Genomic DNA, 17,092 nt, shown 5'->3' on the forward strand with positions numbered 1-17,092 from the left:
GTGGATCTCACTGACCCACAGCAGTTGCTGTGGTGTCGCCCACGCGTGTGTGTTCCAGGCTCTGCTGCTGTCTTTTCAGACTCACATATCGTTCCTGACCAGTGCTTTTTTCTTCAAATTAAATTAATTCAGAATGTGATGCATAATATGAACTACCTTGAAAGGACCCAAATAAAAGTCAATTGCTTCTCTGAGGGCCGATTTCAGGGGGATGGAGGGCATCCCTTATGTTCAGGCATGGAAGGTAAAACTTGACAGTGGGCAAATGAACTCATTGGAGAAACATACTGGTTGATATTGTTAATTGTGATGGTATGGTGTAGACTCGTGTGCCTGGTTATGTGATATTTCTCTAGCAATGCTCAGTTGAATGAATGTAGGCACAGAAAAGGTAGAATGTGTTTATTCAAGGTTGTGTTGGGCCAGCTAGGTGGGAAGAAGGACAGAGGGCAAGGGAGTTGAAGATGTCTGCAAGAGAATCTAAGGAGTCAAACCTGAGTAAGTATAGTGAAGAAAGGAGGTCGCTACTAGATTGGGAAGAAGTTAGGGGCCAGTGGATTGGTGATCTAGATAAAGTGAAAGTTCCTTAGAGGTCTTTGGGCAAGTGAGGTGGAAGGATAGGGCATTTTTTTTATCAGAGAGGGATGTTTGGATAAGTGGGTTCAAGGGTGTGTGAGGTCCCTATGGATGACTGAGTGGGGCATGCAGGAGGAGAGTGCATCACGAAAGTGAAGTGCATTACTGAGGTGGCATGGAAGAAAAGACCAAGGAACTCAGAGAATGGGGTGCTTCTTTGAGTTACCTCTTCATCTGGAATGAGGGTAGGAGATGGATAGGAGGAGGAGAAGGCTGAACCAGATGCCAGCATCTTTTCAAGGGAGACGAGAGGGTGGTGTAGTCCCATGGCATGGATCTCAAGGAAGGAAGCGTTTTTGTTTTTTTTGTTTTTTAAGATTTTATTTATTTAGGGCCCTCGGTGGCTCAGTCGTTGAGCGTCTGCCTTCGGCTCAGGTCATGATCCCGGGGTCCTGGGATTGAGTCCCGCGTCAGGCTCCCTGCTCGGCGGGAAGCCTGCTTCTCCCTCTCCCACTCCCCCTGCTTGTGTTCCTGCTCTCGCTATCTCTCTCTCTGTCAAATAAATAAATAAAATCTTTTTTTTTTTTAAAGATTTTATTTATTTATTAGAGAGAGAGAGCACACGAGCAGGGAGAGGGGCAGAGGGAGAAGCAGACTCCTGTCTGAGCGGGGAGCCCGATGCGGGACTTGATCCCAAGACCCCAAGATCATGACCCAAGCTGAAGGCAGATGCTTAACCAACTGAGCCTACCCAGGTGCCCCAGGAAGGGTTTTTATAGGAAGGAGGATAGTAATGGTCTGGAAGTGGTGATGAGTAAGGATGATGCTGACCCCACTTTCTGGCCTGGGGTGTGAGAGAGGGAACAGACTCCGCTTAGAGGGCTGTGGGTGAGGTGGGGTCGGGTAGGGACATTGTCATTAATGCATCACCAGGTTTCGAAAAGGAGATGGATGTTCAGAGAAGTTGAAGATATGTGGATTTTTTGTTGCTCTTGTCTAGAATTCTAAAGAACATAGTGGAAGGGTTTGGGACAGAGAGAGGAGAGCCTGTGAGGGGCATTGGGTCAACTTAGCAGATGTTGGGATAAAGAAAGGTGGGGATAAGGGTTTGGAAGGTAATGGATGAAAGGAATGCTTGGCCTTTGAGCAAGGCCTGAAGTAAATAGTTGGTTGAGTTGGTAGGCTTATCTCTGTCTTTTGGAAGGGGTTAAACTCAGGGCTGTTGGTCCCAAAGACTGCAACTTGGTGATTTGGTGACAGGTAAATCAGCTGGGACTCAGGAGCTCTGGATGTTGTACACAAAAGAGATGCTGGTTAGCTCTTCAAAAGAACTTTCCAGTAGTGACAGGCCAGCAGAGAACGAGGCACTAGCTGGAAAGATGCTGGCCAAACTTTTCAAGAACTGTCAATACAGGAAACACTCCTTTTCTCCTCGGGGGAAGGAGAGATTAATAGTATGGCATAGGAGGGCGCCTGGGTGGCTCAGTTGGTTAAGCGACTGCCTTCGGCTCAGGTCATGGTCCTGGAGTCCCGAGATCGAGTCCCACATCGGGCTCCCTGCTCGGCGGGGAGTCTGCTTCTCCCTCTGACCCTCTCATGCTCTCTCTGTCTCATTCTCTCTCAAATAAATAAATAAAATCTTAAAAAAAAATAGTATGGCATAGGAGAAAGACTGATATGTGAGACCTGGGGCCCGAGTTTAGCTCTGCCACCAATTTAGACTGATCTTCAGCAAGTCAATTATCTTCTCTGAGCTTAGTTTTCCCATTTATAAATCTAGGATTAGACTAGTTGATCCCTAAGGCTGTGTGATTTTGAAGGGAGTACATTGATTTTAGTTGGACTGAAGAAGGAAGGGCATATTTTTGTTTCATTTCAGTTTTTTTTTTTCTTCTTGCAGGTCAATGCCTCGTCTGGGTCCAGTGTTCCTCCCCAAACTGTGAGAAGTGGAGGCGGCTTTGTGGGAACATTGACCCCTCAGTGCTTCCTGATAATTGGTCCTGTGATCAGAATACAGGTAGATAGGACTGGAGATGGTTGGGTTTCTTTTTTGTTTTTTGTTTTTTTTTGTTTTTTAGTTTTTAATGGTTCTTCCCTTTCTTTCTCTGTATGTATCCCTTAGATTAAATATGTCATAGATGTAGTTATAATTCCAGGGGTCCTTGTAGTGTTTGGGAGAGAGGAAGGGATCATCCTGTTATATCAAGATGAATCTGGCATAATGGGCTAGAAGAAGACACCCTGAAGAGTTATGTTGTGGGAAGGGCCTGGGATCTAAATGTAGATTCTGAGTGAATTCCCCCTTCTTCAGCATTAGTCTGACCCGGTTGGTCCTGGCTAGATTGTTGGTATTGGGTTGGTGGATAAGAAGGGATATGGGATATATGGGGGGAAAGTAGGTGAGAGAGAGCCAGTGGCTTAGAATTCTAGAATGTTTGAAACTACTTGAAAGAGATTATGATGATCTAAGCCCAGCCCAATTATTTTCACAGATGAGATAACAGAGTCTCAGAAAAATGACTGTCAGTCAGTGTCAGTGTCAGATAATGTGGGATATAGGCCGAAGTTTGGAATCTCTGTAAAGTACAAGGAGGCAGCACTCCTCCTCTGCCTGTAGCTGCATATCCTCCACGGGTCTTTGTTCTTCCTCCATGCCTGTCTCCCAGGTGCCCTTTTGGTCCCACCTGCTGCGTATTCTTGTCCTCTCTCCTGCCCTTATCCAGATTTTTCTCTGATGGGGTTCTTTCCTTCCCTTCATTCCTTCTCTCTTTTGCCAGACTTGAGGTATAATCGCTGTGACATCCCTGAGGAGTCCTGGACAGGGCGTGAGAGTGATGTGGCCTATGCCTCCTACATCCCAGGATCCATCATCTGGGCCAAGCAATACGGTTACCCCTGGTAGGGCACCATGGCATAGTCAGAGCATCCTTCATGAACTTGGAGGTGGTAGATTCAAGCAGAGAGGGAAGGAAATGGAGAGTATTTATAATGGAAATGGTACCTGCCTTACAAAGAACATGGGATGAGGGAAAAGATAAAGTCCCAAGCCTGGAGGCTTTGAAAGAATGCATTTTCTAGAGGTTTCACAGGGAGGTATCTCCCTGGAAGAAAAGGTCTACCGATTCTACCCTGAGTGGATAGAAAAAGGAAGATGGCTTTAAGGCATTTTTTTTTTTTTTTAAAGATTTTATTTATTTATTTGACAGAGAGAGACACAGCGACAGAGGGAACACAAGCAGGGGGAGTGGGAGAGGGAGAAGCAGGCTTCCCGTGGAGCAGGGAGCCCGATGCAGGGCTCGATCCCAGGACCCTGGGATCATGACCTGAGCCGAAGGCAGACGCTTAACGACTGAGCCACCCAGGCGCCCGGAAGGCATTTTTTAAACATTGAGTTATGACGTATATATAAAGTAGAGAGAATGAAGATGGGTAGGATGGTTTCTTCTCTGGAGATGTCCCTAATCAGAAGATTTTTTCTCAGGGTTGATGGAAGGCCTAGAAGGGTAAGATACTCTTACTAGGAAGATTTTGAGTTTCTTTGTACACTGATAGAAGTCTCTTTAAGTCATTTGTTAGACTACTGAGGGAGATCCACAAGGAGGGGTCTGTCTTTGAGATCCTTTTTTTTTTTTTTGCAAAACCTATTTCCCCTTTCTGTACATGTGTATTGATGAGTTTGTGTTGTGTTCATCTAAACCCTTCCTCTTCTGTCCCCTAAACCTGTTTGTTTTCTCCAGGTGGCCAGGCATGGTAGAATCTGATCCTGACCTGGGGGAATATTTTCTTTTTGCTTCTCATCTTGATTCCCTGCCGGTGAGTTTTCCTGGCTCAGGCCAAAGTAATGAGCAAATCCATCCTAACAGGTGTACAGAATTAGAAACAGACATAGCCAGCAGACATCAGCAGAAACAGACACTTAACTAGAGTGACAAAGACAGAAATAACTACCCACATATAAAAATAAACTTGTATCTAATTAAATATTTAATCATTACTAGGACATTTATGGTTCTGATAAATGTGCGTTGGTTAGGATTCCTGAGGTCAGGACGGAACAACAGACTGAGGTAGGGTAGGTGGGTCAGGTTTATGGCATCAGATGAGGCCCAGCACCTCCTTCCTTTTATGAATCCTCAGTTCTTCCCCCACCTTTTCTGGCTAGAGGGCCAAAGCAAGGAGAAGGACAAGAGGCCGTAAGAAAACCATTTTTTATTTCAGTCTAAATACCACGTGACATTTTTTGGAGAAACAGTCTCTCGTGCTTGGATCCCAGTCAACATGCTAAAGAACTTCCAGGAGCTGTCCCTGGAGCTAGCTGGAGTGGTAAGCAACCCCTGGGGGTCAGTTCCCTGTGATACAGGGAACCTGAAAACTAAATCTGCCTTTTATTTAACCTGATTTTCTCCCAGGGGAAGCTGTGTTGGGAGGAAGTCCCATGTCTGACCAAGTGTGCAAAGGTGACGTTATTCATGAGGGACTCTTCTTTCTACCCAGGATTGCAGTGGGATAATGATTTTTCTTAGTCTCCTTCCTTGCCTGCAGGTAGGGGGTCTTCCTGAAGACTGCAGTTTTCTACAGTTTAGCCAAGGCAGGTGTGGCAGAAATGAGGGCACATATCAACTCAGGGTTTCTCAGTCAGGTACCATTTGGGGCCTGATAATTCTTTGTTGTGGAGGGCAGTCCTATGTATTTTAGCATGTTTAACAGCATCCCTGGCCTCTACTGACATCTAGCCAGGGGATGCTACTGCCTCTGACCTCAGTTGTGACAACCAAAAAAAATTGTCTCTAGACATTGCCAGATATCTTCTGGGAGGCAAAACCTTCCTTGGTTGAGAACCACTGAATGAAATGAACTAAATAATATTTCCTGCCGGGGTGCCTGGGTGGCTCAGTTGGTTAAGCGACTGCCTTCGGCTCAGGTCATGATCCTGGAGTCCCGGGATCGAGTCCCGCATCGGGCTCCCTGCTCAGCAAGGAGTCTGCTTCTCCCTCTGACCCTCCTTTCTCTCATGCTCTCTGTCTCTCATTCTCTCTCTCAAATAAATAAAATCTTAAAAAAAAAAATTTAAAAAATAAATAATATTTCCTGCCTATAATCACTTTGGGTTCAGCCAGCCTTAGAAATAAGCAGAGGCCCAGCAGCTCTGGGGCCTTCAAAAATTAAGCAGTATTAAACCAAGTTGCTGGATCTGAAGAAATTTGTGAGAAGCTTAAAAGTGGAATCACCTGAGCTCCTTTAATCTTGCCTCTCCAAATTTTCATGGGATTTACTGTGGAGAGGACACCAAAATGTTGGTTGACTGTATTGCTAGCAACTGGTAACAGGTTTGTTATGGGGGGATAAAGGGAGATTGTGTCTCTAAGCTCAAAAGATTAAGAATAGGAGTATCAGATCAATATCAGAAACTGGAAATAAACGTAGTTAAAGATCATGTCTGGTGAGTAGCAGTATGTTGGAGTCACTTCTTAAATATTTATCATTGACTTTAATCTTCCTCTATTTCAGAAAAAGTGCAGGAACAAGGACTGCAACCAGAAGCTGGGAGCTGCCCTGATGATGGCTCAAGAGGCAGAACAGATCAGTATACAGGTGAGTGTTCAGACCACACACCTGCTCCTCTTTGGGACTTGGGACACAAAGCAAACCATGTACTCTCTACTACAGAAAAGTGGCTTGTCCTTCCCCATCATCCTGTCTTAGTCTTAGAATTAGTCTTTTCTTTCCAGGCCAGATTCCCTTGACTTCTTAAATCATTTATTCTTGGGGCGCCTGGGTGGCTCAGTTGGTTGAGCGACTGCCTTCGGCTCAGGTCATGATCCTGGAGTCCCGGGATCAAGTCCCACATCAGGCTCCCTGCTCGGCGGGGAGTCTGCTTCTCCCTCTGACCCTCCCTCTCCTCATGCTCGCTCTCTCTCATTCTCTCTCTCTCAAATGGATAAATAAAATCTTTTAAAAAAATCATTTATTCTTTCCCCTACCCTTGGACAAATGGGATCTTCTCTCATCCCACAGAGAGACAGTTTGTAGTAGGGGGCATCCTACCTCCCTATTTAACTTTAGATCTCAGATGTATGTGTCTTAACCTCTCTCTTATGCAGAGTCAGTGTTTACCCTCAAATTCTGCCTTTGGGGGTGCAGTGGAGAATGACAAACTGAATTATAAATAAACTGGAAAAAAGAGATTATAGTAATATAGCATATAATTATATAACAATATAAATATAAAGATAATACAATAGTTAATCTTCACAGAAATTGAGATAAACAGAACATGAAATTTCAAGTAAAAATGGTATAGAATATGAATATAAAGTCCATAACTAAAGTCTTAAAGACAGAGAGCAAAAATCATCCCTGGGAGATAGTGGATGATGCTTTTTTTCTTGGTTTCCTCAGGAACGGGTTAACTTGTTTGGTTTCCGGAGCCGATACAATGGATCTGACAGTAGTGGGGAAGGAAAAGGTAGGATCAATAGGAGGATGAGGACTAGAGAAGGAGGTGAGGAGAGGACATAGGGAGGTCCTTCATGAGGGCAGCAACTGAACCTTTATTTTATATCCAGTGTCATCCACCTAGTTCTGGATTCTCTAACAGGAGGCTCTGCATGAATGCCATTGACCAAGTGTCCAGGGTGGATGGATGGATAAATGGATGGGTGAAGAGAGGAATGGAGAAAAAAAGAGGGTAGGAAGGGAGGGTGTGTGTTGAAGAGTGGTGGGACTTTGGAAAAGGTGGTGCCGTGATAATCTAGGGCCATGTTTTATGGAGAAAATGCCACTGGGACATGAAAGGCAGAGTTAGAAGACTGCTTCTCTGGGATCAGCGCCATTAACTCATCATCTAATTTATTGGATAAATTCTTTAGCCTTTCCTTCCTATTCCTGTTCTAGACTTAAGTCTTTCTGGGGCTAACAGCCCAGATTCCTGCATGGAGGAAGAGTCAGAGTTGGAGGCGGAGGAGTTGGAAAAGGAGGAAGAGAAAAAAGTAAGATTGATCTTGGGGATTGCTTTTAGGAGATTCCTGTAGGATGTCTGGTTGGGCATGGATTTATACTTACTAGGGGACCATCCTGTGCCTGGCTTAGGGTGGCCCTGACTAGCTGGTCTTATCTCTTAGGGGTCTTCAGGGAAGGGGACTCTCCTCTTTCCTCAGTTATTCTCTCTAATATATCACATTTCTAGGAACTTATTTCTTGGTTATCATCTCAGTTCTTAATGTAGTGCTTTGGTTCTTACTAGAGCAATTTCAGCGAATAGCAGGTTGCCTCTCTTCACTCTCGGTCCTCCCTTGTGTGGACCCTTAATCTTAAGTGTCTTAATAGTCATTCACTTGCCTCCTTAGGCTCTTTTCAAGCATATGAAATATAGACTTTTAAAAAAATTTTAAAGGGGCGCCTGGGTGGCTCAGTCATTGAGCGTCTGTCTTCAGCTTAGGTCATGATCCTGGGGTCCTGGGATTGGGCCCTGCGTCAGGCTCCCTGCTCGGCGGGAGGCTTGCTTCTCCCTCTCCCACTCCCCCGGCTTATGTTCCCTCTCTCCCTGTGTCTCTCTCTGTCAAATAAATAAATAATTTTTTAAAAAGATTTATTTATTTATTTGAGAGAAAGAGAGAGAGTATGTGTGTGGGACGAAGAGGAGAACACAGGGGACGCAGAAGGAGAGGGAGAGAGAATCCCAAGCAGACTCTGTGCTGAGTGGGAGCCCAATGCAGAGCTTGATCGTATGACCCTGAGATAATGACCTGAGCCAAAACCAAGGTTGGATGCTTTAACTGAGTCACCCAGGCGCCCCAGCCTGAAATACAGATTTTAAAAAAATACTTAAGGGCGCCTGGGTGGCTCAGATGGTTAAGCGACTGCCTTCGGCTCAGGTCATGATCCTGGAGTCCTGGGATCGAGTCCCGCATCGGGCTCCTTGCTCAGCGAGGAGTCTGCTTCTTCCTCTGACCCTCCCCACCTCATGCTTTCTCTCTCTCTCAAATAAATAAATAAAATCTTTAAAAATAAAAAATAAAAAAATAAAAAATAAAAAAATACTTAAGACTTTTTTATTTTTTATTTTTATTTTATTTTTTTTATTATTATTTTTAAAGATTTTATTTATTTATTTGAGAGAGAGAGAATGAGAGAGAGAGAACACATGAGAGGGGATAGGGTCAGAGGGAGAAGCAGACTCCCTGCCGAGCAGGGAGCCCGACACGGGACTTGATCCCGGGACTCCAGGATCATGACCTGAGCCGAAGGCAGTCGCTCAACCAACTGAGCCACCCAGGCGCCCCAAGACTTTTTTAAAGAGTGGTTTTAGGTTCACAGCAAAATTGAGAGAAAAGTACAGAGAGTTCCCATATCCCTCCTGTCTCCACACGTGCATAGCCTTTCCCATTATCAACACCCCCACCAGAGTGGCGTATTTGTTTACAGTTGATGAACCTACACTGGCACATTATAATCACCCAAAGTCCATTGTTTACGGTAGGGTTCATTCTTGGAGTTGTTATATTCTATGGGTTTGTACAAATATAGAACAATATGTATACATCTTTATAGGATCATACAGAATATTTTCACAGCCCTGAAAATCCTGTGTGCTCTACCTATTCACCCCTCTCCCCGCAACCCCTGACAACCCCTAATCTTTTTATTGTCTCAATAGTTTTGCCCTCTCGAGAACATCATATAGTTGGAATCAGACTGGCTTCTGAGAAATATACATTTAAGTTTCCTTCATGTCTTTTCATGGTTTGATAGCTTGTATCTTTTTTTTTTTCATCTGAATTTTTCCGTTTTCAACTCCTTTGGGTAAATACCAAGGAGCTTGATTGCTGGATTGTATGGTAAGAGCATGTTTAGTTTTGTAAGAGAACAAACTGTCTTCCAAAGTAGCTATACCATTTTGCATTCCCATCAGCCTTGAATGAGATTTTCTGTTGTTCCACATCCCTGCTAGTATTTGGTGTTGTCAGTGTTCCAGATTTTAGCCATTCTAATAGGTGTGCAGTGGTATTTCATTGTTGTTTTAATTTGCATTTCCCTGACGACATATGATCTGGAGCATCTTTTCATATTCCTATTGGCCATCTGTACATCTTCTTTGGTGACGTGCCCATTAAAATGTTTGGTCCATTTATTTAATTGTGTTATTTTTTTTATTGTTGAGTTTTATGAGTTGTTTATATTTAGATAACAGTCCTCAATCAGATGTGTCTTTTTCCAATATTTTCTCCCAGTCTGTGGTTGGTTTTCTCATTCTCTTTTTTTTTTTTAAAGATTTTATTTATTTATTCATGACAGACAGAGAGAGAGAGAGAGAGAGAGGCAGAGGGAGAAGCAGGCTCCCCGCAGAGCAGGGAGCCCGATGCGGGACTCGATCCCGGGACCCTGGGATCATGACCCGAGCCGAAGGCAGACGCTTAACCATCTGAGCCACCCAGGCGCCCCGATTTTCTCATTCTCTTGACATTGTCTTTTGCGGAGTGGATGTTTTTAATTTTAATGAAGTCAGTCTATTAATTGTTTCTTTCATGGATCGTGCCTTTGGTGTTGTATACAAAAAGTCACTGCCATACCCAAGGTTATCTATATTTTCTCCTATGTTATCTTCTAGGAGTTTTACAGTTTTACATTTTTACATTAGATCTATAATACATTTTGAGTAAGTTTTTGTGAGGGGTGTAAGGCTGTGTCTAGGTTCATTTTTTTTGCATGTGGATGTGCAGTTGTTCCAGCATATTTGTTGAAAAGACTGTCATTGCCTTTGCTCTTTTGTCAAAGATCAGCTGACTATTTTTATGTGGGTCTATTTTGGGGCTCTCTGTTCTGTCCCATTGACCCATTTGTTCTTTTGCCAATTCTACACTGTCTTGATTACTGTAGCTTTATAATAAGTATTAAAGTTGGCTAGGGTCAGTCCTCCAGCTTTGTCCTTCTTCAGTATTGTGTTGGCTATTCTGGGTCTTTTGCCGTTCCATATAACTGTAGAATCCGTTTATTGATACCTACAAAATAACTTGCTTGGGTTTTGTTTGGAATTGCGTTGACTCTATATATCAAACTGGGAAAAACTGTTGAAATATTAAGTCTTCCTGTCCACAAACATGGAATATCTATTTATCTAATTCTTTGGTTTTATTCATCAGAGTTTTGTAATTTTACTCGTATAGATCTTGTACATATTTTGTTAGAATTATACCTAAGCATTTAAATTTTTTGGTGCTACTATAAAGGGTTTTGTGTTTTTAATACCAAATTCCATTGTTCATTGATGGTATATAAGAAAGTGATTGACTTTTATATATGAACCTGTATGCTGCAACCTTGCTATAAATGTTTATTAGTTCTGGAGTTTTTGTTGATCCTCTTGGATTTTTCTATGTAGGTGATTATGTTATCTGCAAACAGAGATAGTTTTCCGGTTGATCCTTGAACAGGTTTGAATTATGCGGGTCCGCTTATATGTGGATTTTTTTCCCCATAAATATAGTGCAGTATTGTAAATATATTTTCTCTTCCTTATCATTTTAATATCTTGTTTTCTCTACCTTTATTGTAAGAATACAGTATATAATACATATAATGTACAAAATACATGTGAATCATCTGTGTTATTGGTAAGGCTTCCAGTCAACAGTAGGCTATTAGTAGTTAAGTTTTGGGGGAGTAAAAAATTATACACAGATTTTCCACTGTGTGATGGGTCAGCTCCCCTAACCCCTGCACTGTTTAAGGGTCAACTGTATTTATTTCTTCCTAATGTCTCTATCTTTTATTTCTTTGTCTTACTGCATTAGCTAGAACTTCCAATATGATGTTGAAAAGGAGTGATGAGAGGAGACATCCTTGCTTTGTTCCTGATCTTAGGGGGAAGGCTTCTAGTTTCTCAGCATTAAGTATGATATTAGTTATAGGTTTTTTTTTTTTTTTTTTAAGATTTTATTTATTTATTTGACAGAGAGAAACACAGTGAGAGGGGGAACCCAAGCAGGGAGAGTGGGAGAGGGAGAAGCAGGCTTCCCGCAGAGCAGAAAGCCCGATGCGGGGCTCGATCCCAGGGCCCTGGGATCCTGACCCGAGCCGAAGGCAGACGCTTAACGACTGAGCCACCCAGGCCCCCAGTTATAGGTTTTTTTGTAGATGTTCTTTGTCAAGTTGAGGAAGTTACCCTCTCTTCCTAGTTTACTGAGAGTTTTGACCATGAATGGGTGTTGGATTTTGTCAAACGCTTTTTCTGTGTCTATTGATAGGATCATGTGATTTTTCTTTTTTTTTGCCCCTTGATGTGATGGATTACATTAATTGATTTTCAAATGTCAAACCAGTCTTGCATGCCTTGAATAAATCCCATTTGTTCATGGTGTATAATTCTGTTTATACATTGTTGGATTTAATTTACTAATATTTTGTTGAGGATTTTTTTATCTCTTTTCATAAGAGATACTGGTCTGTAGTTTTTTTGTAGTGTCTTTGACTGGTTTTGGTATTCAGGTAATGGTGGCCTCATAGAACGAGTTAAGAAGTATTCTCTGCTTCTTTTCTCTGAAAGAGATTATAGAGAATAGGCATAATTTCTTCCCTAGTTTGATGGAATTCACCAGTGAACCCATAGGTCTGGTGCTTTCTGTCTTGGAAGGTTGGCTACATGTTACTGATTCAATTTTGTTAATAGATATAGACCTATTTAGATTGTCTGTTTCTTCTTGTGTGAATTTGGACAGATTATATCTTTTAAGGAATCGGTCCATTTCCTCTTGGTTATCAAATTTGTTTGCATAGAATTTTTCATAGTATTCCTTTATTATCCTTTTAATGTTCATGGACTCCAGTATATTGTCTGATATCAGTAATTTGTTTCCTCTCTCTCTTTTTCTTGGTTAGCTTGGCTAGAGGCTTATCAATTTTATTGATCTTTTCAAAGAACCAGCTTTTTTGTTTCATTGGTTTTGTCTACTAATTTCCTGTTCTCATAATCCCATCAATTTCTACTCCAATTTTTATTATTTCTTTTCTTCAGCTCACCTTTTTAAAAATTTTAACTGTTAATTTATTTGATTTTTGAAGGTGAAAAACTATTTGAGGAATCAAGTCAAACACTAATTGGGAATTGTGGTGGGGAAACACAAGGCTCACTTTGCTAACAAGCAGTATTTGCTGGAAGAATTTCAGAAAACAGTGCCAAGAGGCCAGCCTAGCTGTGTGGCCCTAAGGGAAGTCACAATATCTGAAACCCCAGATCTGCTTATCTGTTAAATGAAGAGATTAGGCCAGGTGACCTCATGACCTCTAAATGTCCTTCCAGAACTTAATTTCATCCTGCTAGGCTCAACAATTAAGGGCAAAGGACCATAGGGAAAGTGCTGTCCACTCAGGAGCCACACAGAGAAATTAAGAATTTTTAGAAAAAGCTTCAGGGATCTCTGTCATCACTTCATTCAATCTTCAGCTCACTTTGGATTTAACTTGCTCTTCTTTTTCTAGTTTCCCAAGGCTGAAACTTCAACTACTGATTTTAGATCTCTCTTCTTTTCTAATATGTGTTCAATGCTAAATTTCCCTCTAAGTACTGCTTTTGCTGTATCCCACAAATTTCGATAAATTGTGTTTTCTTTTTCATTTAGTTCATATTTTAAATTTCATTTAGTTCCATATTTTAAAATTTCTCTTGAGATTTCTTCTTTGACCCATGTGTTATTTAGAAGTATGTCATTTAATCTTTATGTATTTAGGGACTTTTTAGTTACCTTTCTGTTACTGATTTCTAGTTTAACCGTGTTGTGGTCTGGGAGCAGACACTGTATGATTTCTATTATTTTAAATATGTTAAGTTTTGTTTTATGGCTCAGAATGCAATAAATTTTGGTGAATGCTCCATGTGAGCTTGAGAAGAATATGTATTCTGCTATTGAATACAATGAAGTAACTTGTAGATGTCACTTATATCCAGTTGATTGATGGTGTTGTTGAGTTCAGCTACGTCCTTCCAGATATTCTGGTGTCCATGGATCTATCCATTTTTGATAGAGTGGTGTTGAAGTCTCCAGCTATGATAGTGGATTCAACTATTTCTTTTTGCAGTTCTGTCAGTTTTTGCCTTATGTGGTTTGGTGCTCTGTTGTTAGGCTCACTTTAAGGAATGTTGAATGTTCTTGGAGAATTGACCCCTTTATCATTATGTAATGCCATTCTTTATCCCTGATAACTTTCCTTGCCTTGAAATCTGCTTTGTCTGAAATGAAATAGCTACTCCTGCTTTCTTTTGATTAGCGTTAGCATGGTGCATTTTTCTATTTACTTTTATAGTGTGTATATATATATATCTTTATGTTTAAAGTAGACTTCTTGTAGACAACATATAGTTTGGTCTGTTTTTTAATCTACTCTGACAATCTGTGTCTTTTAATTGGTGTATTTAGACCATTAACATTCAAATTAATTATTAATATAGTTAGCTTCATATCTACAATATTTGTTACTATTTTCTATTTGTTGCCCTGTTCTTTCTTCTTATTTTTGTTTTCCACTCTTTTTCGGCCCTAAGTCTGTGTGTGTGTGTGTGTGTGTTTAAGATTTTATTTTTTAAGTAATTTCTACACCCAACGTGGGGCTTGAGCTTAAAACCCCTGAGATCAAGAGTCTCATGTTCTACCAACTGAGCCAGGCAGGCACCCTCCAAGTGGTTTTTTGTTTTGTTTTGTTTTTGGAGAGAGGAAAAGTGTGTGTGCAAGTGGTGGGGAGGGGCAGAGTAAGAGGGAGAGAGAGAATCTTAAGCAGGCTGCATGCTCAGGGTGGAGTCCCACTCAGGGCTTGATCTTATGACCTTGAGATCGTGACCTGAGCCAAAACCAAGAGTTGGGTGCTTAACTGCTGAGCCACCCAGGTGCCCCTCCCCACCCTGCAAGTGTTTTTAACTGAGCATTTTACATGATTCTATTTTCTCCCCTTCCTTAGCATATCAGGTTAAGATGTTCTTTTCCTTTGGCTTTTTCTGGGCTTTTTTAAAAGTTATTAAATTCCAGGCAGTTAACATACAGTGTAATATTAGTTTCACGTGTACACTCTAGTGACTCAGCACTTCCATACATCACCCGGTGCTCATCACAATAAGTGTACTCCTTAATCCTCAGGGCTTTTCTTTATCTTTGATTTTTTATAATTTGTAGATAACATGCCTACATGTGGTTCTTTGGCATTTATCCTTCTTGGTGTTCTCTGAGCTTCCTGAATCTGTGGTTTGGTGTCTGAGAAACTTCTCAGTCATTATTGTTTTTAATTATTTCTTGGGTTTCTTTCTTTTTTTTCTTCTCCTTCTGGTATTCCCATTGTGCATATGTTACATTTTACAGTTACCCCACAATTCTTGGATATGTTAGTTTTTTGGTTTTTTTTTTTCTGTCTTTATTCCCTTTGCTTTTCAGCTTTGAAGTTTTCTGTTGAGATAACCTCAAGCTCAGGGATTCCTCCTCGTCCATGCTCAGTCTACTAATAAGCCCATCAAAGACATTTTCTGCATTTCTATTGCAATGTTTTTGATCTCTAGCACTCCCTTTTGATTCTTTCTTAGGATTTTCATCCTTTTGCTTACATTGCCCGTCTGTTCTTGCATGCTATTTTATCCATTAGAGCCTTTTGCATATTAATCATATTTGATTTCAATTTCCAATCTGATAATTTCATGCCATGTCTGGTTTTGATATTTGTTCTGTCTCTTCAAATTGTGTTTTTTGCCTTTTGATATGCCTTGTAGTTTTTTCTTGATTGCCAGACACAATGTACCAGGTAAAAGAAACAGTTGTAAATATGCTTTTTTTTTTTTAAGATTTATTTATTTATTTTAGGTGGGGAGAGGGAGGGAGTGTGTGAGTGGGGATAGGGGCAGGGGGAGAGAGAATCTTAAGCAGACTCCCTGCTGAATGTGAAGCCTGATTCAGGCTTGATCCCACAACCCTGAGATTATGACCCAAGCCAAAAATCAAGAGTCAGACGCCCAACCAACTGAGCCACTCAGGCACCCATAAATATGCCTTTAGTAATGTGGTCGTAAGGGTCAGGGGAGGGGATGTGTTCTATAGTCCTACTATTAGGTCTCATGTCTTTTTTCTTTTTTAAAAAATTTAACTTATTTAAGTAATCTCTATACTCAATGTGGGGCTCGAACTCACAATCCTGAGATCAAGAGTTGTACCCTCTTCTGACTGAACCAGCCAGGCAACCCTAGATCTCATGTCTTTAATGAACGTGTGCTCTGGACTGTGAACTTCAAAGTGTTTCTTAGTGTTTCCCCCCCATACACACACACCCCCGATTAGGTGGGACAGGATGGTTAGAGTGGGCTGGGGTTAAATATTTCTCTTCCCCCTGGACGGTCAGGCTCTGATAATATTCCGGTAGATTAGGCTGTGGTTAACTAGTTTCTCCTGAGAGCAGGCCTTTGTCAGAAGGATAGAGTGCTCTGATATATTTCAAAATGGTTCCTTTTGCACTCCTCCTGCTGGAAGCATGAAGGGATTTTTCTCTGATATTTTATGTGAGAACCTGGTCAGATTCCTGGAGGTCAAACTCACAAAAGTCTGGGAGCACCTATAAGACTGGGCACCACTGGAGTTTTTAACTCCCAGACTTGTCTGCATTGAACAATTTATTTAGTACTGTTGAGGTTTTCTTGCCCTGGAACTGGTTCTTGTGAGAAGTACTGGTTCTTCTGCTTCTGAGTCTGTGCTCTGGTAAGTTATGTCTTCCTGCATTTGCCTCTCTGTCTCTTCAGGGTTGGTGGCCCTGTGTCCTTCCCTCTTTGATCAAAACAAAAAGAGTTGTTGATTTTTCAGTCTGTTCAGCTTTTTTACTTGTTGTTAGAACAGAGTGATGACTTCCAAACCCCTTACATGTATAACTGGAAACTGGAAGTCCTGAAATACAGATTTTTTACTTTCTCTTTTAATCATTTTCTTATTGAGGAAAAATTGGCCTGTAACATTATATAGGTTTCAGGGGTACAACATTGTAATTCAATATCTACATGCACTATGAAGTGATCAACACTAAGAGTCTAGTTATTGGTTTAACTTTTAATTTAACAGTTTTTTTTAAATCATGTTCATGGCCTAACTTTATTTCTTTCTCTTGTGCATAAAGCCTTGTACTGATTAATACCAAATAGAATGGAAAGGAGAACAGTTTTATCTTTGTTGTCATTGATTTAAACAGTATCAGGCTACAGAACCCAATGTGACTCCCCTAACCACCCATCATTTCTGTAGCATCCCACTCTATTAAAAACACAATTATATGACTTCATTTGTATTTTCTTATTTTTCTCTCCCATTCTCAGGACCCGACTTTGCCCAGTCCCAAGTCAGCCAAAATTCAGACCAAAAAACCCAAGGCAAGAGGTAAGCAAGCCAGCTGGGAACAGGTATATGTGGCCATTAAGGCAGAGCAGAAGCAGACAGTGGGAGGGGTCTGCAGGTCACCGGATCTTACTGACTGTCTCAGCTCTAAACTCTGCAAAAATGGTCAAGATTCC

The 17,092-nt window shown here is 41.3% G+C and overlaps 1 protein-coding gene across 7 annotated transcripts in view; it reads left to right on the forward strand.

The window, feature by feature from the left end:
• Positions 1–17,092, forward strand: part of ZCWPW1 (zinc finger CW-type and PWWP domain containing 1) — a 36,801-nt gene that overhangs the window by 17,711 nt on the left and 1,998 nt on the right. For 4 of the 7 annotated variants that reach the window (XM_045875688.3, XM_045875690.3, XM_064593236.1 and 1 more), the window contains 8 exons: positions 2,477–2,593; positions 3,354–3,474; positions 4,314–4,389; positions 4,795–4,899; positions 6,085–6,168; positions 6,976–7,042; positions 7,471–7,565; positions 16,898–16,958. In XM_045875688.3, the coding sequence (XP_045731644.1) occupies positions 2,477–2,593; positions 3,354–3,474; positions 4,314–4,389; positions 4,795–4,899; positions 6,085–6,168; positions 6,976–7,042; positions 7,471–7,565; positions 16,898–16,958 (726 nt within the window). Of the gene's footprint in view, positions 1–2,476; positions 2,594–3,353; positions 3,475–4,313; positions 4,390–4,547; positions 4,644–4,794; positions 4,900–6,084; positions 6,169–6,975; positions 7,043–7,470; positions 7,566–16,897; positions 16,959–17,092 lie in introns of those variants that run through there. The other 3 variants (XM_064593238.1, XM_045875691.3, XM_045875692.2) reach the window with 3 other exon arrangements.

The sequence above is a fragment of the Mirounga angustirostris genome, unplaced genomic scaffold (assembly GCF_029215605.1).
Source record: "Mirounga angustirostris isolate CCGP_5_RB_7025 unplaced genomic scaffold, mMirAng1.0.hap1 SCAF_5, whole genome shotgun sequence".
NCBI classification, from domain to species: domain Eukaryota; kingdom Metazoa; phylum Chordata; class Mammalia; order Carnivora; family Phocidae; genus Mirounga; species Mirounga angustirostris.